The 24,850-nt window shown below is 48.5% G+C and overlaps 2 protein-coding genes across 2 annotated transcripts in view; both read left to right on the forward strand.

Annotated features, from left to right (window-relative positions):
* The first annotated feature begins 1,781 nt into the window (after window positions 1-1,781).
* TMEM80 (transmembrane protein 80) lies at window positions 1,782-8,020 on the forward strand. Its single transcript, XM_050897969.1, has 5 exons — window positions 1,782-2,514; window positions 3,142-3,164; window positions 5,243-5,336; window positions 5,450-5,542; window positions 6,877-8,020. Exons 1-5 carry the CDS (start codon window positions 2,487-2,489, stop codon window positions 7,080-7,082), a joined length of 444 nt encoding a protein of 147 aa, XP_050753926.1. The 5' UTR covers window positions 1,782-2,486; the 3' UTR covers window positions 7,083-8,020.
* Window positions 8,021-13,419: 5,399 nt separating this feature from the next.
* Window positions 13,420-24,850, forward strand: part of EPS8L2 (EPS8 like 2) — a 68,697-nt gene continuing 57,266 nt past the window's right edge. Inside the window, exon 1 of the mRNA XM_050897959.1 lies at window positions 13,420-13,575. The gene's annotated coding sequence lies outside the window, so the exon portion shown is untranslated. The remainder of the gene's footprint in view (window positions 13,576-24,850) is intronic.

Here is a 24,850-nt window from a genome sequence, read left to right on the forward strand (position 1 = left end):
GGGGCGGGGCGCCAAGATGGCCGTTGTGAGGCGAGGTGAGCGGCGCGTTGCCATCGATACCGACAGCCCTTTCCCCTCCGTGTCCCGGCGGGGCGGAGGGTGACCGGGGCTGGCTGTTTGCCACCGTGTTAGAGGTTACCTCTCGCCGCCCCAGGCCGGGGGACGCGACGAGAGCGAGGCGGGGGCCGAGGTCGAGCTAGGCCTCGGCGCCGAGCCCAGCCCGATAGCCGTATCGCGACAGCCCCGACACGCTGTGGTAAATCCCGGCAGCTGCGGGCCCTGTGTCAGCGTGAGCGGGGGCTTGGCGCTTGTGCGGGCAGAGGAGCACCGTTATCCACAGGGAAATCGCTTTCCTGAGGCCGAGTGACACCCCTTGAAAATTCAAGTCAAATTATGAGCCACTGGGATTCAGAGGAAAAAAAAAAAAGTTCTTCATGAGTGTGGTCAAAATGATTACTTTCCCCTTCTTTCAAAGAGGTCAAAGGTTTCCCCCCCAAAATGGAAATTTCAGCCCTAGGTAGACAAAGCTGGTTTTGAAAACTTTAGGTTGAACAATTAGCATTTGCCAAAGTCCTAAACCCAAGTTTGTGTAATGAGGTGCACTGGGTAATGTTAACTATAGCTGCTGCATGCTTTTAATGTCGTTTTGGCATTAAAAAAATAAAATTGTTTTTTTAGAAAATGGGCCATGTTCTACCTCAAGTAAGTGTGCACAGTGTCACTCACGATCATTTCTAAAATCAACAGCAGCCTGGATAAGTAGTCAAGCTTTTGTTGTATAAAACACCTAACTGGAGCGTGGTCTGTAGCTGTTATCTACACAACCGTCCCAGAAAGTCAGCAGGATTTGGTTAAAGGGCTGTCCGAGAGCAGGACTTGTACTGGAGGCATGCGTACGTGCAGACGGACTCCAGCCAGCGCAGTCGATAGCTGCTGCGCTCCTAAGAATCAGGTTGGGTATCTGAGCAGCTTGGAAAGACTCACGCTCACAATCCATACTCGTCCCAAGTGCAAAAACCTTGTTGCCTGGGAGTTACCCTCCTACATTAAAGAATTTATACAACTGGAAACAAGTGGTGTTACACTTTGTTTTCTTCTGGACTGTACAAGCTTTCGAATAGGCATAAATCAGGTGCCAACCTGCACGCAGTGGAAAGTCACTACGCCAGGTCTCACTAATGCAAATGCTCCCCTTAGCAGAATGCTGTTCTTGCTGCTGCAAGTTTGTGTGCTTCATATAAATGCTTTAAAATTGTTACTGTGCCTTTTTTTTTTTCCTGTGCCAGAATGCTCACTTTCAATTTAAAAATCCCCCAGCAGCAATGCAGACTTCGTTAATCCTAGCAGTGAGATGATCGCAGGGTGTTGGGATTAGCAGCCTGCTGTTATACCTGAAATTATATATTCAACTGGCATAGTAATTACTACTTAACTGCAGTATCCCTCTAACAGGAGTGTTGTGGGGTTTAAATGTTTAACCTGTGTGAAATGTCCCCTGTTGCTCAGGGGGAGGCAGCATGTTCTAAATAATAGTGGCTATCAAACCCCTCCTTGGAACAGATGCAGACGTGTGGTCAGTGCCCTCTTGTGGAAAATGATTTAAAAAAAAAAAAAGTTTAAAAATAAAGTTGGGGAACTGCCATTAGGGAATTCACTAGGGGTTGCCTGTACGGTGAAATCATACTACTCTAATTACAGCACTGGCGTCACGGCAGCGTAGCTATCCAGCATGGATGAGGCTACGCCAGTATAGCTTTGTGTTTGGTTATACAGAAAAAGTTCATATCCAGACACTTCTTGCGGAATAATAACACGTCTGCACATGCAGTTGCGGTATTTCAAATTAACGTCCTACTTCACGGTCTAAAATAACTTTAAAATGGAGACATCTCCTTATTGCTGTGCAGGAAAGGAAGCACATCATCTTGACACAAGGCGTTACTTTCTCATGAGGGTTTATACCGGGTTATAAATACAAACACATCTTTAACCATTAGTCACTGCAGAACACGATGTGTAATGAAACCTTTAACTCCCATTCTGCAAAAAGAAATAAAGCATTCATTGAAACGCATTTTGGCTAAGTGAAGGGACGAGTCTGTTAGGAGCCTACAGCCCCTTTACAGAAAGTGGAGAGGAGATGAAGCACGTCCAGGCGGCTTTTCAGATCATAGGCAGCATGAATCACCTTCTAAAATTGCTTGCCTATTTCCACTGCGTTCCCAAATTGGATACCTTAATTAGGTGCCTAAAGTTAGTGGGGATTAATTTGGGCCCAACTGCATAAAACTATTAGGTGATGAGGACATTAACCTCAAGAAGCCCAGGGATGAAGATGGTGAGGTGAGTATGTCCCACTGATTTGATGATAATGAGATGTCTCTGAGAAGATGGATGAAATGGCCTTTCACAGACAGTTTTGCTCTCTGTGAAACAGATTGTAACTTTTCAATTCCTCATGTGTCTGAAAGAGGCTAAGAGTATTAATGAGTTACTTAAGAGGTACTTTAGTAGGTCAGTGCCATCATGTTGCAAGGGAATTTTATCTGTGTTTTTGCGGGGGGGGGGGGGGAAGTAAAATGTATTGGTTAGCTTATAGAAAATATTTGGTATGATTTCTGTGGGTGATCAGAACATACTAAGGTTTTACATAGAACGACTTTGCTTTTGAAGGGAACCGGTTTGGAAGGATGTTATTTAGAGGAACCGGGGAGCCCTGTGCTCTACATTAAGGCTTTCTCACAATTTAAAAACAAATGGTATATTCTGGTTCCCTTGCATGTTTCCCTTGTTCCTGCATAGTTAGAGGGGATGAAGTGTCATCTGCTGTGAAAGGACAGGATAAACAAGTTCTAGGTAATGCCTGTATCCTTCTTTATGTTTTGAAAGAGATGGGTTCTCTGTGAAAGTGACTTTTCACAACAGGGATTTCCCCCAAATTACTTTAGAATTCATGCATTTGAAAAAGTTATTTTTGGAAGCTGAACTGCACGATCTGAGAAAATAGTAAGTCTTCCAGTGAAATGAGAAAAAAATTTCTACGAGCATGCTTGACCTCTCTAGTAACATCAGTTGTTTGAATGTTTCTGCAGCACTTTCAGTAAATACTTAGACTAATTTTCTTTTTTTTTTCTTCTCAACGGAAAGGAAGAACTTCATCAGTCGTATCCTTTTTGTACCTTTCATCCCTCACATGCGGGAATCTTCAGGAAGACTGGCTGAAATGCATTCGCATCTTTCTGCCTAATAAATCTGCACAATGCTATTTTTGTGTTATTCTTTGAGTTTTTCATCATCAGCACCATCCATATGAAGCAAAACTGGTGAAACATTTCTTCCAAGGGAAGATGGTTTTTGCAGCATTAGCTGGGGTTTAGCTGAGATTTTGCCCCGACTGGCTCCCACTCATGCAGAAACCCCTTTAACTCACCCTGCAGTCTTGACAGAGGGCTGGCAGCCACGTTTTATGATCACGTAACTCTCATTTCCTTAGGAAGCAAGGCTAAAAATTGGATTTGTGGACTGACGGACACAAACCCCATGCAGCACAACTCACAGACAGCTGACACAGCCGACAAGGTAGTAAAAGCAGCTTTCAGTAGTACTTCCTCTTCTCTCATGTTAATTCACCCTACCTTTACTCCTGCCAAGATCTAAGTAACCTCCTAAGAGATGACACCCTTGGCTTCAGAGATTTCCATGCTTAGAACGTATCTAGTAATTTTTTACTCCACCTTCCTTCAACTGGAAAAACACAAAAACCTGGTTCTGTTTTAATAAAATGAGCTGCTCTGGGAACTGGAATACATCCACCGCGTGTGGGTGCGTGCTCCGTTCAGAAACTGGATGGGCAGTTCCTGTAAAAGATGCCTGGGATGAAGTCCCTGCTTGGAGATATTCAGAGGATTTCAGAAGGGCTGGGAGAGAGGGGAGGATAAAGAATATTTTGAGTATAGAAAGACAGATGCGGAAATAATGAAATCTGCACTGATAACTTCCTTATATAAATTACATGGTATTTAAGGCGAAAAAAGGCATTTGGTATTGTTTGGTTATCAAAAATACATATGAGTGGCCAAACTTTCTGGATTCTTGGAGCCACATTCCAACTTTTCCATGTGGTGGTGAGCCCCAGGACGTCCTATGCCTGTCTCCTATATTGCATTAATAACGTGCTGCTGTGCCTGAAGAGAAAATGATTCCTTCAGTATGTATGTACCCGCTATAGAGGAACTGTGCCTGTCCGTGGCAGTGGGTGGGCTCTTGAAGACGTCTAACTGTGAGGTACCTCCTATAAACCAGGCATTTCAACTCCTGTTGCAGTCAGAGAGGGAGCTGGCACAGTTTAACACCGGACAGTAGTTCATCCCACCCTGCTCAGGAGCTGCTTGGCTAGGAAGGAAGGTGCTCATCTCCGCTGACTTCAGAGGGAGCCCAGGCAACTAATTCAGACTCGATGCATAACATTAGGATGGCTATCATCTTGAGACGGCTGCAGGTGAGAGAAATCTGTCCTGAGCCTGCAAGTAATTTCTCCCTATTTGTACGACAGTGTGTGCCATATTCCCTGTCCGTCAGGGGCATTTTGAGGATGTATTAAGGATTGTGGAGCTCTCAGATACCTTGGCAGTGGATCCACATAGACAAATAACTAGAGCGAAATATTATCTCATAGCATACAACAGTTAGTTTTGTGAGCAGTGAATTAAGGAAGTCTGTTTCTTACGGATTTACATCTCAAAGTTGAGCTCATGGCCTTTCTCAGGCACGTAACAAAGACAGAGCACAGCTTTCAGACTTTCCATCATGTGGGCAGTAACAGGGCCCGTCTGCTTCACAGAGCCACCTATTTTCTACAACTTACAGGAATTTGGTGTATTGGAGTCTGCCAACCCTCTGTCAACTTGCTTAAGGCTGACTAACAGGTATAGAAGTTGTTTGGGGAGATGTACACATGCACACCCCCACGTCATTTCCTTAGGGTAACGAATACGCCACTACATACCAAGTAAAATTTTTTAAAAAAGGAACTAAAGCCAAACCTGAAACGACAAGCTTTCATCCTAACTCTTAGTATTTGCAATCTCAAGTTACTTTCTGAACCCTACCAGTAAGCCAGTCATAGTTGAACCATTTAGTATAAAAAGGCACAGCGGTATATTTTGAGGTTACTGGGAAAAGGCGATTTTATGAAATGGATCCCACCTCGTTGCTATGAGAAATCCTTAACCACCATTATCAGCTGTCATCTGTTCCTTTACAGATTCTATTTTATGTAAATGGGATTTATTACATCTTTTACTTCTTGGCGACTCTTGCAATGATTGTTTATAAAAGTAAGTTGCACGTATTTTAACACAGAAGGAGGCTGTGTGCTTATGACACGGTTGTAGTTTGTCAGTATGCCTACTGTATTTTCCTGGCTTATTTACACTGTGTTATTCTACAGGTCAAGTTTTCAGTTATCCAGATGATTTTTTAGCTCCTGATCTTGTGTTGCTTTTCATTATGGCCATTCTTGAAGTGCTCCGATTATACTTGGGTATGTCATGTTATCACCGTGCCTTTTCAGTGGAATATAATCTTTAAACATTAATCATTCTGAAATTGAGTGTGTGTCAAAACATGCCAGTTTAGCAGACTAGCAGATATTTGGAGACTTGTTCATTTATATCATTAAACTTTATCTGACTGATCAATAGATTTGGCCAGAGGGTCGAATACAATTTGCTCTCATATGAAATATAATCTATAATGCCATTAAAAAACAATAGCTGGGTTGTCAGAAAGCAATATAACTGGGACAGCTGGAATGCTGTTACGTTGTTTATAATTGAGCATGACTTGTGAGAATGAACATGTTGAAACCCAGAGATTTCCATTCACTGAGGCGATACAGCTCCTTTCAACTGCTCCAGCAACGTACACAAGTAACAAAATGGCCAGAGCCTTCTGGAACAGGTAATGCTAAGGACGTCCCTGAGCAGTGTACGGCTGCCACCGTGACTACACCTTTTCCTTTCACTCCTTCTGAAGATACATGCCAGTTCCAACATCTTCGTTTCACTGAGACAGAACAGCGTAAAGGGCCTCCTGACCCTGGCCCAGAGCTTGCTGAAACTTCATAAAGTCCTTTTTTAAAAAAAACAAGTTACTCTTAAAATCTGTGCTCGATATTCCTAAGACATTTATGCAAGGTGGGCCTCTTGAATTCAGCTGGCTTGCTGTAGGGGTGAATTTAGCCTGCTGCCTTAAAGCTCTCTGCGTTTGTTTGCTTGCAGCCTGGTGGGTGAATAAAGAAGCGAGTTTCAAGTCTAGTGTAGTTAAACAGCAAAATCTACTGAGACTAGCTTGGAAGTAAGATGCAAGGAAGAGATAAGTGCAGCTTCTCCACAATGATAGTAATTTGAAACAGGAAGAGATTAGCAGGGAATATAGAAGATTCTATATTGCGTAAGATTTTAAAATCAGGAGTGGATGCTCTTAGATGTGCACCGCAGTCACCAAGTTGTCACGCTAAGTGCGGGGCTGGGGGGCACTGGGGGAAAGTTTGATGGTTGACTAAGAACTTGAGTGATCAAAATGGTTGCAGCTTCAGTACTGATTATCTGGTAAGAAAAGGGAGGCGTCGTGACTTTGAGTGTCAACTGACTGCTCTTTATTTAGATTAACTTCGGTCAGCAAGAAATGGATTGTCCGTTGGTGTTTGGGTTTGTTCTTACATTTACTGACAGAGCCTTGATTCAGGCCAGTAGTTCAGTGTACTCTGAGCTGTAAGAACTGGAGCCCTTTTTGAACAGGAATACTCTAGACTTACGGCTTGTGATATTGTCAGAAGAAATCAAAGACTCATATCATTTTTTTGTTTCCTTCAAGGTTCAAAGGGTAACCTGACAGAAGAAGAGGCTCCATTAGGGCTCAGTCTTGTGATCACGGTCGGAAGTGTGATTCTGTCTGTGTATTTCCTGGTGTGGCAAACGTATGTGCTGAAAGCAGACGTCATTATGAACGCTGTTCTTCTCCTTACATACGGGCTTGAGTCAGTACTAAAGGTCATAGCCATTGCTGCTTTTGTCAGCTAAACCCTAGCAGTTTTCAACACATTTTCAACACATTTCTTCTATAAAAGAGTGGTTCTGTATTTCAAATATTTAGTTCTTTTGCATATAAAAATCCTGTAAAACTTTCCCCTGTTTAAAGTACAAATTTTTGAGGGGCAGAGATCTCCCTGAATAGTAGGTAAAATATCCTGTCTAGCAGCTGTGTTATACTATCTCATCAGTTAGCTTATTTATGGGCAAAGGCAAGAGATGATTCAGCAAAAACACTTAATGCTCTAGTATCCATCAGGGATCGATACTGAGTATTCATTCCCAACACAGAATAGTAGCCAGTGCATCATCTGGCTACATGCTGTTGAGATGATGTGAGTTTTCATGCCATAGCAGCAATGTACAACCAAAGTGACACAGAAATGAATCAGGCCAATATAGTATGGACTCATTTCTGCCTTACCACATACACGGTCGTGTTTGAGGGCACAGTTTCTCTTCTGCTCTCATTTGTGTTTTCAGACCCCAGTGGTAATTTCCCTGACTTTAGTAGGGCAGTACCTGATTTATCCCAGTGGGAGAGAGTTGAATTGAGTTTTGCGCATACCCGGAGAGCCGAGCTGCAGGGTTTGGGCAGCTGGTTCTTACTGACGCAGAGGCCAAAGGCAGTCGTGCGAGGGTATATTTGTTTAAATAGGATGGCCTTAAGATGAGCATAAACATTCACCATTCACTCACCCTTCTGTCCTATTTAAAACTCCAACAGAATGTTGTCAGGTGTATTTCTATTTGGTGTTAAATGTGTTTATTTCCATGATTCTGCAAAAATTACTACATTCAAGCCTTGTCTTTTGAATGAAGAACTGTGTGTAATTTCAGATTTTTTAACTGTGTCAAAAATATGTATGTATTAATGTAAAGCTTGGGGAGTTTGTGGGGTTTTTGTACAAGCAGGTTTTATATTCAGAATTTCCTATTTTTGTATTTATTTATTCAAATAAATAATGTTTTAGATCTAAGAATTGTTTGAAGTGCAGAGCATCTTGTTCAGATCCTAGGCTACAGCTAAGCTACACAAAGGAAGACTTGGGCGAGACTGGATGTGTGCAAAAGATTCTTCTGATCCTGCTGCTGCTGCTGCTGCTATATGTAAGCCATTCTCCCGCACTGGGAAAGAGCGCCTGAGGTCTGTGCTCATTTGCACTAGCCAGGGGCTGAAAATACAGTGGTGCAGGCCCTGTATCGCCTCAGCCACACTGGTGTTTTCTTTCCAGTGGTGGTAGAAGGGAACAAAAGATGCAGAAGTTCCTGCGGAAGGGCCCAGTTTCATCCCTCGGTCATACCCAGGGGAGCCCCTTCCAAGGCCAGGTAACACCAGCTTCTGTCCACGTTACGCTGCCCGGCAATCAAAATCAAACCACACACATTGGCATGAATCCCCTTGGGCCTGATCCTGTTAAGTCAGTGGCACAACCAACCCTTTGTCGATCAGCAGGAGCCCGGCTGCACCCTTGAAGACAACATAAAAGCAGAACTGGGTGCTAAGGAGCAACCAGGAAATTGAATGACCAGATGTTTTTGTGCTTAATCTGCGTGAGTCACCCACCCACCCATTTGTCCTTCCAGATTTGCTTGGCATAATGGAATGTACTCATCACATACTTGTTACGAGGAGTGACAAACATACCGAGCTGTATCTGCCCCATTAATGATGAATGCATACCGAGCAAAACTCCTTTCTGTATGCGTACAAATAAAAGCACAAACTTTTCCTGATATTTATACCTGCCTTACACAAAGCTCTGGCAATAGAACATCTGACAGGTTTTAAAGGACATATTGCAAAGTGGAATTTTTTTTTACCTGAATGTAGGTGGTACGGCAGACGGGGTCACACACATTAACTTCAAGTTGCAGCCTCTGCGCTTTATCTTCCTTCCTTCTCGTGGTGCTCACTACAAACAAAATAAATACAAAATATTAGCACAACTGGAGGTAGCAGAGACCCAGGGTATAGATTCAGGAGGCACTAGTAAAGCTAGCGGAAGGTATTCCTACCCCAAGGTGTTTGACCACACCACGATCACCACCCCCTCGGCTATGGCCCTACAACCATTTGTGATGCTGCGCCGTAAAACTGGATCCCTGGCCTGATCCGTGCAGAAAATAGCCCTCAAAAATGGTTCCGATGAAGGTGTTAATTAGGTGACGGCTGCCATGATTCTGCCTATCCCTACAGCACGGTACGAGTTTGGGACAGTCTGCTGGGCCACACAGAGTAAAGCAGCCGCCTCCTCAAGCTTTATAAAACAGTATGGTTTTTTTTAATATATATATATATATATTTTATAAAACGTGGTGAATCCTTTGCTCCCTAACCATCACCTAGATGAAAAACAAGAATCAGCAGAGAGTGACAATGCTTGCTGATAGCCAGCAATAGGGCAAACATACACATATGATAATAAACGTAAATTTCTGAGCTCATTTCAGAGCATCGCCTGATGGCTTGTGGACTGGTCACGGAGTCCTGGATGGCTGTCAGTGCTTGCTGGGGGTCAGCTGGCATCAACCTGGATTTGCAACCTCAAAAGGGCAGGACAGCTCTGTTTCAGTTTTCCAGTTTAAGATAAAATTGTCCATGAACTTTTTTCTGATTAAATGAGCAGATACTGGGGTACTTCTGCTGCTGACAGCCCCCCACTCTGTAATGAATGTAGGAGAAGGACAAAGAAGTCTGTAAGTTTCAGACAACTCCTTTGTCTCGGGTATTTCCAGGCTTTGAATGGGAATGGTCATTTACACTGGTGACCCTGATTTTGTGACAGCTTCTCTTCATGCAAGGCTAGTACAAAGACCCCAAGTGAATTGGGCCCTGACCTTGGAATGTTTCTCTAAGTAGCTCCTTTCCAAACCATTCCCACTGTTTGGAGAAGCAGGCCATGGCGTAGTGAAGCCATTGATGACATTTGCCAGACATAAGATTGCTGGAGCTTTTAATTATGAGGCCCAGCCCTTCTGAAACAGGATGAGCAAGTTAGATGAAAACGGCATTAAAAATTTAGAGGAACACATATTTTGAGGCGCTCGGTTTGGGTGTTGTTTACTCTGCAAGGAAGAAGTCTTTGTTCTCAAGCCATTACAGGGGTGTCTGCCGCCAACCTGATTTAAAAGGCTGATCCCAAGAGGCAAGTTAGCCTCCTGGGATTTCAAACTCGGAGATACTCTGAGAGATAGGGCTTTATTGGTCCACGGCTTTTTTGTATTCCTCAGCAGGCAGAAACAGCATACAGACCAAAATCCAGCTGAAGCAGTACTGTCCCCCAGTGACTGCCATCTTTGTCACAGAGCCGAAGGGCTTCGAGCCATGGCCGACGGAGCAAGGCTGAGGATGCGCGCTCGCTTGGTTCCACATCTGGGAGCCAAGTCAGCGGAGCGGGCGTACAGGAACCACCACCGCACAGCAGGGTAATTCCCCTCTTGCTGATTGCCTCTGGCCCACTTACACCAGCGTCAGCTGTTGCAGGGAAGATGTAATAAGCTCCATTGTGGTTTTCTTCCCTGCCCAGAGGAAAAGTTGTCTCCTCTGCTCAGCAGTTAGAGATTTCCTACGGGGCACAGCACCTCACGGTAGCCCACTGTACCTATCTTCATCATGAACATGGAGCCAAGGCTGCCAGACAGCAAGCAGTCAGTGCCTTAAACATTAAATGGCTTCTTCAACAGAATCCTTCCAAATCCCAGTTTGCATCCCGGGAAAGCCAGCCCAGCCCAGCGGTCCCACTGAAATGCCCCAGTGGCCGATGACACATTTCAGGGGGTAGGGATCTCCTGCACAAAACCTTTCAGCTGGCAAGGCTCGCCAGACTCCGGCACAGCTGATGTTCCCACCGCATTTCCCTTCTGTTGAACCAATATCCCTTCCCCTGCCTGGTGGCGCGGCTGGCATTTTCTAAATGCTGCTTCTCCTAGGGCTGACCATATTTTCACGATGCATCCTGTACCGAGATCCCCTTGGGATCTCACCAACATCGCGGTGAGGAGGATGATGGGGCACTGGGCAGGTGCGTCACACCAAGTATCGGTTCACGTTCTCCCACGGCAGAAGAGGTCGTTCTCCTGTCAAAACCGAGCTGCCAAAATTGTGACTGTCATGCAGGGAACTGGCTCTCCCCCTGCCCGTCCAGCTCACCCGGCAGCATTCCTCCCGCAATAACTCACCCGGGGCGGTTCCCCCGCGCGGCATCTGGACGCGGGCCAGGGAGCAAGCTCAGTGATAGTCCCCATAGCGCAGCAGGCACCGAAGAAAACCATGGCAGCAGGGAACTCGACAGGCGCTGAGTTAAGGAAGCCGGGCTTCCTCCAGACCTGTGTCCCATGGCGGAAGCGTTTTCTTATTTCTTTCTCTAGTGTCAGAGTTGCAGCTATTTCTTCCCCGGGGCCGGTGACAAGGGGTCTCTCTAGCATGTACATGCCATGGGTTCAACACGCATCGTGGGGATCGTGGGGAGGCCTACAATGCACATGCACTTTAATAAAATGCTCTCAAAAGCCCCATTTTTTGGAGAGGACTAGCTAACCAGATGGATCCCACACTGCCATGGACACGTCTGTAAGACCCATGCATTCAGCTGATATTTTCCAGCTTAATGATCAGCTCTTGAGCTGATCCCATCATTTTAAAAAATGTTAAATCCTGAGACAAATAAAACTAGGTGTTCTTTGAAAGTAATAAGTCTGCCCACACAAGAGACTGTTTCCCAGAGTTCAGGGTCCCACTAGGCCCCCAAACACACAGTCTGCAGGGCTCAGCTGGCAGCATGGCAGACCCCAAGCACAACTCATCCTCTCTGCAGTCTGGCAACAGAAACTCAGGAGCGGCCTTGCCATCTTTTAACTTTTCCTTCTAGAAATAGAGGAACAACAAGAGATTATGTGATGAGACTGGGGCTTCTAAAGAAACCCTTCCCAGAGAGCACGGGAACGATGCTCACCACAACACAAGGGCTGAAGCTCAAGTCCTACCTCTGCTACTCCAGCAAGAAGAGGCTCTTGCTTTCTTTGTGCCCCACCTGGGGCCCTGGTGAAAAGGGGACGGTGGTCTCACTCCTGACAACACCGATAATAAAGCTTGGACATCTGCAGAGGAGGGCTGACACAGTACTGCAGTAGCACGGGAATGCTCCCTACAATGGCCAAAAGGGTCACGTACGGTTTCTCTCGAGCACACAGGCGCACGGGCACACACGCGTGATAACGACAGGGTCCTGCATAGGGTGGTCACCCGAGCGGAGCCGACAAGAAGCATCTCCTGCTGAGGAGCGAGCCCTGCTCAGGCTGTACCATGCTGATGCCAAAACCTTTGCCTGATGCTCAAGGCCAGTGAGCCCTTTACTCCCCTCTTATGCCATGGCAATTGCTTCACCTCAGTTCCTCTCAAAGGTGGGTTTAGCAATCATTCCCCTCTCCCTGCTGTAACTCAGCACAGCTCTGCCAAAGCTATGTTTTACCTTTGCCCAGTGCCAGGGGCTGAAGTGTGGGGCCGAGACGTGTGGCATGGCCAGGCTATGCTACATCCCGCCAGCTCATGGGAGAGCTGGGGCAAGATGAGGGGCTTTACGGCCGTGTAACCCTAAGGAGCACAGTGCCATGGTGTGGGGTACCCCAAAGGGGGCTCTGCTCCTCACCTCCAACTGCTTTGGGGACCTGGAGAGAGAGGACGTTTTGCCCTCTCCCTCCATCTCACGGCACCTTTCCCTGCTGCAGACATCAGGGCAGAGAAAGCAGGCAGGAGCGAAGCTGGAGGAAAACAACCCGTGAGCCAATACGGAGCTGCGGAGGAGAGCACCAGCACAAAAGGTGCCTTGTTCCCCCCACGAGGCGGTCGGGCAACGCGTCCCCTCCCTCACCGGCGATGGAAAACCCAGCTCTAAGCACTCCTTTGCCACCCCTCACCACCTTCAACCTCCCCCTTAGGAACGAAATGTTCTCGGGCAAAAGAAACCTGAAGTTTAACACATCCCTCCCAGGCAGCACCTCGGCTAGGCTTTTTGTCCCCTTACTCCAGGAGTGGGCAAAGGCCCCAGCTGCCCCCGGTGCCTTGCAGAGATGCAGCCGGCTCGCCGGGGCCACCGGCTCCTAGTTATACAGTAACCTGTTGCTCCGGGTCCCAGCTCCACCTCTCGCTGCCTCCACATCCCTCCCCTCCTCTCTCCTCTGCCAAGAAACCTCTGTCACCTGCTCTCAGACAACCGGGGCGAGCGGCACTGGGACGAAAGGGCAGAGGGAAGCGAGCAGCACGGGGACCCCCAGGCTGGGGTGCCGGGTGGGCTCTTCCTCGCTCTCCCCTCCATCGTTTGGGCTGGGGCACTAGGCTTGCAGGCAAAGCGCTGTGCAGGGAGGCAGAGGGAGCTTGGCTGTTGGAGAATGGCAGCAGGATTTAACTAGGAGGGCACGGCTAACTGGGAGACGACGCACGGGAGCCGAGGGAACTGCAGGAGACAAGAGCAGCTTCTCAGCACCGGTAAGTCCCTCCTTGCAAACCCTAAAACTTCACATCCCCCCCCCCCAACATTTGTCTACTTCAAAAGTCTGGTTGATTCAGCTGTGGAGGGAGTGTGACTGGAGCGGGGGCTGCAGCTGGGATAACTGTCAGTGCATAGTTTTATGTCTTTTTTTTCAAAAGGGTGAAAAAACATAATTTTTCGAGCGTTATGTTTTCGGGGTTTGTTTCCCGTTCTTGCATTTCCCCACCGGGCCAGATCCAGTAGGTGGCACTTTCTTGGCAGCAAAATGTCCGTCTGGCACAGAACAGGGCTTTTTTTTTGTTCCTAATGAAGTCTGGAGACGGTAGTTTTGAGCAGCTGTTTGTTTGCAAACGTCTGGGTTTCCTCCATTCGGGACGCGCACGCAGAGAGAATTTTTTCTGTTCCCCACCGGGCACCTCGCCGAGCTGTTGTTCTCGGTGGGTGAGCTCTCCTTGCCCGTGACCTTGGCAAGATTCATCACCCTATTTCAAAACGGAGGGAAGGCTTGCTTGGAGCTGCCCCGTTCCCTCGCGTATCGGCTCTAGCTCCCCGTGAGCTTTCATCTGCATTAACGAGTTGGAGCGCAGCTCTCCTGTCCCCTTTCACTTATTTGCCTGGAAAATGCCAGTGCAAACTCCACCAAGGACAAGGCTCAGGGACGAATTATTTGACTGACATTATTTTTAAATACTGGAAATAATTGTGAGACAACACAGTAGTAAAATATGGTGATTGCCCTGCTGTAATTAGGGCAAGGGGAGTAACACTTGCATTGCTGGGTTGCTCTGAAACACTGCACGAAGCGAGTGCTGTAACAGGGGTCAGATCCGTCGGTGGTTGCTCATCCGAGAGCTCCCGCGCTGGGCTGCTTTGGTGGGATCTGTCACTAAAAAGGACTTTTTTGGAGTTAAACAAATGACAGCAAGAGGCTCAGCCTTCATCTGACACACAACAGCCTGGCTGGCTGAAGCACAGACCCACGCAGGGTTTCACCCGTAACTGCCGTATGCAGTAGCACATTCCTGGCTCCGTTCAGTTGAGTGATCGAGTTTTCAGTTATCAGGGAGAAAAATTAGTCCTTCACACACAGAAAGGGCAGGCAGCAGTATTGAATCAAGGAGCCCTTTAAAACAGGACTGTGAAGAGGGACTTGGGATCCACTGTGGTAATGTGTCTGAGTGGCAAAGATCATTGCTTCGCCCTGTTTAAAACCAAGGCTTAAATTGGTGTTTGGGATAACATTAACAGCTCAATCCTTGCTGTGGTTGGGCCTGAGTCGTACCTGCTGCTGGTTTCTGCCGCCAAAGCATGAAAAAGCCAGACTGGCCGAGGACCTGGTGCTTTTTCGGCTGGATCCCAGCCCTCTGGCACATGCAGGCACCTGCAGGCAGTCCAGTGCAGGATCCGCTCTGCTGTGCTCTGCAGGGCAGGGTGGGTTTGTCATACAATGATAGAGCTTAGAGGGACTGGGGGTGTTTTCGAGCACCTGAGAAAAGGTTGAGCGCTGGCATCATTGAACTGGATGTTGGTGAAGTCCTGGGAACAGCGGTGAAAGACAGTGAAGCCCGGCTGCTGCGTGTGCACATGCATGCATGCACACCCGTTTGCTTGGTGTAATAAAGCAATTTGCCAAGACAAGCTTTCAGTCCTTGGCTTTCTGCCCCTCTGCCAGTCACCACCCAATGTGAGGGTGGGCAAAGACACCAAGACAGAGGCAAGGAGCCCGGCCGCTGCACAACACGAGGAGGAAATGTCTTCTGGGCCACGGGCTCTGTATCATGGAGGCAGACAGACTCTCTCCCTTCAGTGCCCACCTTTGTTGACTGCAAACAACTCACCATCAGTCGGAGTGACAAAACCCAGCCCTGAGCCTGGCGAAATAGGTCCTACAGATAGTTGCTTCTGGGGCTCCATCTGCCCGACTCCTATGGATGCAGGCACCTGGTCTGTACGGACCAGCTTGCCAAGTCGGGTGGCTGCTCGCTTGCGTGCATGCAGGTGCATCGCAGAGAAGACGCTGTCTGCGGTAACGTTAACAGCAGCCACCATTTTGTTGGGCTGTCCCGCTGTGCCTGCCCGGCTTCAGCCAAGGGTATGAAGAGCCAGGGAGGGGTTGCGCAGGAGGAACCCAGGCCAGCTAGCTCTGCTCCGGTGGAGTAACCGGGCTGTACATCCAGGGGAGGAGACGCTGCTGGGGGATGGCCTCGGGGCCAAATCTGCCAGATGTTTGTTAGCATCTGACCCTTGATGAGATGGCTTTGAATGTGCTGGAAAACAGAGTGCTTTTTGTAGGGTCATGGGATAATTCAGGCTGGAAGTGAAAGAGATTCAGAAGTGACCCTAATACGTTAAAGGACTCGGGAGGTTTCAGTCCTTGTGGTAGACAAAGAAAGGAGTGAAACAGGGAGAATATACGTGTTGGCTTGTGTGGGCTTGAGAAACATCCATATAAAATAAGTCTGGGTGCAAAGCCTAAGTGCGTGGGGGAGCCTCAGAGTATGATTCCCAGAGGGCTGGATCCCGGGGTGCTGCTTTGGAGCTGCATTTCCATCACACTCTCTGCTTGCTTTCTCTCTTCCATGCCATGGTCTCCCTCGAAGTGCTAGGTCAGGGCAGGTTTGTGGTTTTGATGAAGACTCAGCAGTTTTCTCCTTGTGCAGGGCTGAAGTCTGGCCTCACGTCTACTTTATGTAACAGCAGTCAGCAGTACTGCTCATAACTCCAGGGCAGATGTTAGTGCACGGCCTTTAGCCTATGAGTTTGATGTGACTGGCAATAAAATAATCACCCTCTAAAAATACTCAAGCCTTATGAGCCTTCCCTAGTGTCTCCCAAGCAGAAGTGCAAGGGAAAATCCACAGATTTCCCAGAGTGACAGAGATGGTTTCCTACACTGTGGTAAAGCTTTATCGGCAGCAGGGTGTCCGCCTGGAACAGCAGCACGCATGCAGCACCGGGCAGATCTAGCAGCACACGAGTCTAGCAGCACGGCCTCCTGAACCACCCTGCTTTGGCCAAGGTTCAGCAGGTGCCCAGAAAAATACCCACCTGCCTGCCCAGGAGGTATTCAAGCCTCCCACTCAAAGGGAGGGGAAGGGTGGTACCTTCAGAAACCCTCCTTGCTCATCTGTCTGTGTTATAGAAGAGTCCTTGCACCATCAGAAATGGTGCCACGCACTGTACAACGCCTGAGTGACGCAGGAGACAAGATCCAAGGAGGCCCAGGAGGCTCGAGATCACAATTTGGCTCCCGGATCTCCACCTGCCCACAAGACCACACAGCTTTTCACCTATCAGGCTTACAGCAGAGAGGAGCGTTAAGGATTTTCATGTAGCCGGGAGGCTGTGAACAGCAACTCTGTCCGCTTGCAGTGGGTTTGAAATGGCAAGCTCAGGGAAAAAGTATGCTGTCACGCATCCCTAAAATATTTAGTTCCCCTGCATCAAATCACTGTCAAGAGGAAGTTGAAAGGGATCCCAGAGAGAGCCAATCCCACACATTGGTGTTGCGCTGCTCCCACATGAGCAAGGCAACCTCTGCGCACAAGGCAACAGCTTGTCCTTTCCCAAGGCAGCGAGAGGCTTCCTTTCTCCTGGGCTGGGGACGCTGCCGCCTGCAAACTTGAAACGCACGATGCCGGGGGGGTTAACCAGAAAAGTCCTGGTACTTTTATTCCCCAGTAATCCAGATGAATCAGGAGGAATTGCAATTAAGAAGGGAGGGAAGGGTGCGTAGCTGAGCACTGGACCGGTTTGGAGATCTTCCCCATTCACCTGCACTGCAATTCCCCAGGAGAGCCTAGCCCTTGTTCCCATTCCCCAGATGCTCCCAAGGGCGTTACTACAACGTGCTCACTGCCACTGAGGTTCTGCTGAGGGAGAAGACCAGAAGCTTCCCAGCCCATGGGAAGAGGAAGCCAAAGGTGGGGAGTCACAGGCTCTGCCGGCTCAGCTGCCCTGGAACAGTGACTGAAGTGGCCAGACAAGCTACTTTGGCCTTGATTTGGTTTGAAGCACCACGCGAAGCCCGGAGGTGATTGTTCCTGCAGGCACGGTGAATCAGAGGGACCCTCACATCTGCACAAGGCAAGAAGCTGATGGCAGAGGCTGGGCTGCTCCATGTCAGATCAGGGCACAAGGTGCAGCCCCGGCTGGCATAGCAGCTAGGGCCTGCTCAGGATGCTCCATGCCCTTTCATCCATCGCTGCCTACAGAGGAGGGTCACAAATCAACCCTGCTCACAAGCGTCTCCCACAAAGGTTTTCCTTACCCTGCTGAGATGGGCAAACACGTCTCATGTGCCAGAAATCCTCATCTCAGGTGCCAGGGGCACATTCCCACATCCAGACCACGGTTGGGTCTTCACTCGCTGAGGCATTAGCCCACCTATTCACCTCTTCTTTCCCACTCCCCAATACCCTCCCATGGCTTCTCTCATGCATTTCAGCTGGGACGGAGGAGCTGAGCACTGCCAGGACAATGAGCACCAAGACCCATGGCAGGAAGGGGCAGCAGACAGGATTTTGCAACAGCCCTGGCTGTTGTGATAGGCAGGTGTGGCACAAATGAGCCCTCATGGCTCACAGGCCTCCAACCCAGTCTTGCCCTAGGTGAAGGCAGCTCTTTCGATGGCTGGTGGAGTAGTAACACTCCACATTTGGTGGGCTGGGGTCTTTCAACACCACCTTGGAAAGGGCCAGCGAATGCTTTCCTTTTTTTGGTTTCCAACTGGGGTACTGGCCCCCAAAAGCTTTTCATAATTTGAACTTGTTTGAATTTTGTTCTTCCTGCTTCCTTTTTCTTTTTTTCCCCCCCCCTCTGTTTTATCAGTCTCAACCTGTCCAGATTTATATCCTACAAAGGTAAAGTGCAGACCATCTGAATGGCAATAAACCAAAGTTCAGCCACCCAGCAGTAATGCTCGCCATCGCTGAGTAATTCAGAAAGTGAAAGACTGCCGCTGGCGGGATGGTGATTAAGATCAAGCGAACAGGCGCAGTCCAAGTCAACATCACCCTCCCCCAGACTGTTTACACGTAACTTTCCTCTCGCTGAAGATGACCAGAAGTGGGAACTATCTGGGAGCTGAGATAGTTCTAACCTCTTCATGCGTTAGAGGTGTTGGCTGCCAGGAGAACTAGAGCTGCCACCGAAAGCTGCGGGCTCCCGCAGATTCCCGCACCAGCAAATACAATGCAAAACCCAAACCCTGAGCCACCTCATTGCTGTGGACAACGTAAGTGGCTTGTCCTAGTCTGCCGCTCACTCCTCATTACCACCAAGAGGACTCCTTTGGGGTCACTCCTCATCCTACCACTGCTGGCAGGAGATGGCTGGCAATAAGGAGGGCGCTGGTGGGTGCTGCCCTCGGTCCAGGTGTTGCTCACAGGCAGTCACAGAGGGTTGGGGCTTAGGCCAGAACTGCGACTTGTGGACACAAAATCCTCCAAGTCAAGTTTGAGGCTTTCAGTGGTAACTGTATGGAGGAAAAAGCAGTGACTCTGCCTTTGCTCTGTCTGTGATAAACACAGAGGCGTCCATTTGCCTGAGCCTGAGACACTCCTTTCATCAGTAAATTCACTTTATAAAAACACTGGGGAGAGGAGAAGAGAGAAAGGTAATTGCACCCACGACATCCCTTAATAAATCACAGGCTGGAGCCTGCTCTCATTCTTGACACTGCTGCCTCTTAATTATAGCTGTGTTCATCTGAGGAGACAGAGTAGGAGAGCCAGGCTTTATGCAGAAGGGAGCACTAATTAAAACCTCTCTGTTCCCTAGAAAGATATTCATGCTTTCCCCTGGGGAAGAAGTGAATGGACTTGTCTCTGGCCATTCCCACAGGTTAATCTGTAACACTGACTTTCACACAGCAAGGCAGTTCGTCTTGTTTTCAGTACCTGATGCTCTTGGTATTGCTTCTAGGTTGAGATACAGGACTTTCAAAACTTGAAGGAAGAGGAGTAACATGTATCCAGGTAGCCTGTGCAGATGTGGATGTTGCTTGCCTGGTGCAAGGTTAGGTAGTAGGGGATGGCTCCTCAGTCGATGTACACTGACCACAATAGAGTTTTGCAAATTGTCCCTTGCTGAGACTCCAGCCCTTAATATCTGACACAGGCAGGACTTCTGTGATGGAGAGTGTGTCCCAGACTGCACCCAAGCAAATCCTCTGACTGGAATTAGATGGACTTCAACAGGCTTGATCCATGCTCAGATCCACATGAGAAGAGAGTCACGTCCCTCGGGCTGGCAGGGGAAGGAGTCTTGTACCACCAGGCACCTGCACGCCAGCAGCTCTAGATGATCTCCAGACGGGCTTGGTACCTGACCACACAGGCAGGTGCCTTGCTGATTCACCTCTATTTTTCCAACACGTGAGAACACAAACCCTTCTAAATTGCAGGAGGAGAGTAGTACATCTGAGCTATGGAAACAGCAGTTTGCCCCAATGAAGTCAAAGGGCTGTTTTCCAAATGGTGTAAGTCAGCATTCTCCCGCTGGCCCTGCAGAGTCTCAATAGCAGAGAACCCAAGCTGGTGAAGGGAGGGTCCAGTCCAGCATCCAGGCGCATTCTCACTCCAACCAGGCACTCAAATGAAGCCAGAGTAGGCTGGATGTGAATAACATGGGTAAAATGTTGGGTTCGATTTTTTCCCCCCTTTTTTGCAATAGAAGGGGCAGGGCAGAAGAGTAAATGTGACATGAAAGGCTCTCAGGGTTAACTGTAGACCCGTAGGACTGTCAGGTTTGTTGCTGTGAGTTGCTACTGCTTGAAAAAAAGTTGATAAAATTTCACCAGCTAAAAAAAAAAAAAAAAAAAAATGCCAGAAAAGCTGCAGCTCAGTCAGATGAACTGCTGCACTAAACTAGGCAGGAGCAGGTTCAACAGGATAAATTGAAAGTAAATGTACCAGAGCTGTGCTCATTGCTGGTCTTTACCAGTATGAGCAGGTAACACCCTAGGTGTGGTCGGGCCATCAGCTGCCTGTGCAATCCTCTTGACATGGAAGCACCCTTTTCCCACTGCTCCTCTGCACTGCTGCATCTGCTCCGAGCTTAAAAATGAAGAAGGAAGGGCTCCCGTATATGTGACTTAAGTTATGAAACTTCCAACACCTTTCAGCTTGGAAGAGAGAGAGCTGAGGTGCTGCTCTCCTCGAGATCTGCGATACAGCCTGTGGCATGGAGACAGTGAATAAGGGAACAGTTGTATACTGATAACAGAGCTGGGGGGCATCTCATGAAACTGGCAGCTGGCAACTGAGGCAGAAACAAAAGGAGATGGCTGAGCACACGATGCAGAGCTGAGCTGTGGAGCATCTTGCCACAGGCCATTCAGGATGTCAAAAGTTTACAGAGGTTGGCCAAATGCAGTTGGACAAATTCAGGGATGAAAAAGGGTACCAAGAGCTCTTAAATCCCACTGCTGGAGGCTGGAAAATTTGCAGAGAGGCTCCCCGTGCACCTGTCCTGTTCTTGTCCTCTCCTCTGGGCATCCGCACATGCTACAGCCGTGTGTGTGCTCCCAACCTGCCACCCAAGCAGGAACTGAGCACGGGTGATGGGAGAGGTGATGGACTACCCCATGTCCAGGCAGCTGTCTCTGGCTCCTCTGAGCCAAAAGGGAGGGTGGAAGAGAGGAGAGGAGCTCCAGCCCCAGTGACTGATCAGTCGAAGGAAATGTCATGCAAGTTTAATCACAGCCTAGGAAGTGAGGACTGAGGGTGGCTGAAAGAAACAAGCCACAGTCACATGCAAACTAGACCAGACAGGTCCCCAGAACATCTGCTCCACACCTGGCACAAGCCTAGAGACACTCCTGCTCTCTGCTCCCTGCCTGCCAAGACCTTGTGAGCAAACGGTCAAAGGTTAGAAGAATGCTCTAAAGCAGTGGAGAAGACTGCGGGAGAGGTCTGGGCTGTCACCACTCTCGGCAGTCCCTGGTGTTTTTCCCTAGAGCACGGTGTGTGATGCTGACTCCAGCATGATCAGTCCTTGCCAAGACAAGTGCACGTAGCTGCCAAGATGCTGCTCACAGAGGCCATGCTCCGCTCCAGCGCCGCATGGGTGACTGGCACTCAGGTCCTCTTGTCTCAGAATCCTGTCCCTCAACAACTCGAGCTAAAAGAGGACTTGGTTAGCTCATGACATCCAGCCTAGCAGTAGGCCCACACTAATCTCTTGCCAACAGTTAGTCCTACAGGGCAGGACTGAGGAGGACCTGGCTGGGTAGCACCAGGAATAGCACTTTGTTGTAGGCCAAGTGAGCCCGAGATGCACCAGAGCTGCATACACTGAAAGAGCATCTTCATGAAAGGTTGGCAACATCTTCTCGCAGACAGCTGTGGGCAGGAGGGCTGTGTCTCCACCAAAGCCAGGCCAGGAAGGGGAATTACTGAAAGGGCTAAAAATGACATGTACATATATTTATCTACAGTTGAGGGAGAACTGCGCAGGAGGCCTGGCTACCAGGCTTCTCTCTCTGCTGTCAGGAAAGCTGGTATTTGCTGAGGTGGAGGATAAATTACTTTGTTTTCTCTGTTCAGTCAGAGGCTCCCTGTCCCTCCAAAACCATGCGTATTCCTGTGCTCTTGGGGCCACCTGCCCCTTCCTTCAAAATGGCCTTCCCAGAATCTGCCAGGTCCTTCAATGTGCACATTTAGACACAACCCTGCTTCTGCAAACCTTTCCTTGCTCCAGAGGTGACCCATAAACCTGCGGCTCATTTAAGGATCAGTGTACCCTAAAGACAGTCAGTCCAGTGAGGAGAGCTCACTGGTTTTAAACCACAGGTTGTGGTAAACACCACCCCTGCCTCCTGTTTTAGCTGCAGGAGAATCCACATGGCCTGCATTGGCACAACTGTGTGCCATCCTCCAACTGCCCCAACCCTTGCAAACACAGCTTGCCCACCTGGCGTAAAAGGGCTTTCTTGCTCCTTCCCCCTCTCCTCTTCGAGGATCACAGGGTCATTCAGGCCAGAAGGGACCTCAGGAGGTCTCTAGTCCAACCTAAAGCAGGGTCAGCTCTGAAATCAGACCAGGTTGCACAGGGCTTTACTCAGTCTGTTCTTGAAAATCTCCAAGAATGGAGACGGCACAACCTCTCTGGGCAACCTGCTCCACAATGCTGAGGTTCCTACAGCAGAAAGCGTCTCCTTTGTGTCCTCTTGCAGAGCTTTAGCTTTTCGGGACTGGAAATCCCTGTGCCAAGCCCCTGTGGGCATGCAGGAGTGGCTAGTGAAACCTTTCCTCTTAAAGACATTGCAGGAAACTCTTCTCTCCCCTTCCCAGCCCCGTAATCACTCCTGGTTTCCCCTAGCCCAGCTAACAGACTGCCCTCACAGACTCTCATCCCAGCCCTCTGCTGCAGGGACCAATTGTGCTTTTTCCTCCATGCCCTTGCAGGAGATTAATTTTTTTGCGGCAAGATTGTTAAAACATTTCTGCACTGTAAGATTAGAAACTGCCATTTAAATTCTTTTGATAAACCCAGCCTCACACATCCTTCTATTCTAACTGAAACAAAGGGCAAAGGGAACATATTTTTGTTTTTGGAACGACCTCTCATGGGACTGTTCTGGTTACTGTGTAACTGGCTGTTCATGCTGCAAAAACTCTTCCTGCCGGCCTCATCCACAGGGCTTGGTAGCTTTACTGAAAGCCCAAACATTGGAAATCAACCCAGATGACAGATGATCACCCTGTAAAAGGCCAGGGTTTACCTGCATGCATGCAGGGGGAGGCTCCACAGTTGGCAGCGATGCCGGCTTAAGCCATTCCCAGCCGCTCGCACCTCTGTGATGCTCCTTCGTTGTGCCAGCACAAGGGCTTGTGGGGCTGGGCTGTGAGTCAGATTCTGGAGCTGATCTGGCTGGAAAATAAACCAGCAAGTTAAAAAAATGTACATGCAGGGGGAATGGGGTTCAAGCCCCATCGGTTCCTGCTCTGGGTTGGAGTGCTCCTGCACACAGTTGCTGGGGACAAGGTGGTGGCCAGGGACAACAGGAGGGTGGGAAGTGCTGAAGCTGCTTGTGGAACCAAGACTGTAACTTGTCACAGTACGGTACAATTTACTAGGAGAGAATCAGGACCATTTGCTCATCTTTAGCCCAGGTTTCAGAGTGAAAATCAAGCAGGAGTTTAAAAGCAGGAGAGAGGAACTACCAGAATAAGATTGCTATATCTAATGGCATCCCCAAGAGTTAATACAAGGAGTCTCCCTAGCAGACTTTGCTGACAGAAGGCTCCAAATGCTACAGCTCGGCCAAGAGCCACACACAGGACAGCAAGACAAGTTGCTTAAAAAGAGGTTAAAGCAAGTAGGCAATGAATGAGCCCATTTGGATCAGCTGCACTTGGGTCCATCCCCCGTGGGAATGCTAGGCACTGACTGCAGCTCTTCCCCAGACAGACAGCCCACTGCTCTTTCCAGCTTAGGCACCTGCCTTGCACCTCTCCTCCCAGCCACGGTAGCTCATCCCCTTGCAGTCGTTCATGTATTCCTCTTTGTGAGGTGGTAAATGTTTCTAGTGCCCTTTCACTGATGGGAGCAGAGCCCTGCAGAGTCTAAAGGATGTGCTGAAGGAGACACAGGAGACCTCTGTCAGACTGGTGAGCTGAAGTCTCATCTCTGATGTGCAGTTTGTGTCTTAAGAAAGGAGCGAGTTTCCTGCATAGGGTTTTTGAGAACAACGCCTGGTTCTCTTCCCCTCGCTGTTTTCTGTGACTGTGCATCTTGTCTTCTGAATCCAAAGACAGAGCAGAGCTATCCTCAGCTGGGCATGAAAGTTTGGTTAAATATTTTGCAACAGAACATGTTTTGCATCAGCAATCAACGTTACAGTTCCTATGGGGACTCTCTGTGCGAATCCAAAAATCTCAGCATTTTGCAGGTAAAACAAATAAATGGCTGACAGCAAAAGCACATTTTGATGAATTCCCATTTTTGCCTTTCAGAGATGACTGGGAAGTGACAAATCACAATTTTCTATATAGAATTTTATCTACCATGACATATATATGAAAATACCAAAAACAGAAAGAAAAAAGCTACATTAGACTACTACTAAAAAATGCCCAAGTGCTGCTGCATGGACATTTTTTGCTTATTCCCACCCTCAGCAGCACAGCCCACTCCCCTGAGCCAGGTGGATGATACACCCTTGTTGATCCAAGCTGTGTCCGCAGCCGGTGGCAATGCCCTGAGACAGGAGCTTGGCAATACATCAGCAAAGTCTCCCCAGCAGTGAGCTGCAGTCTGCCACCA

The sequence above is a fragment of the Gymnogyps californianus genome, chromosome 5 (genome assembly GCF_018139145.2).
Source record: "Gymnogyps californianus isolate 813 chromosome 5, ASM1813914v2, whole genome shotgun sequence".
NCBI lineage: Eukaryota > Metazoa > Chordata > Aves > Accipitriformes > Cathartidae > Gymnogyps > Gymnogyps californianus.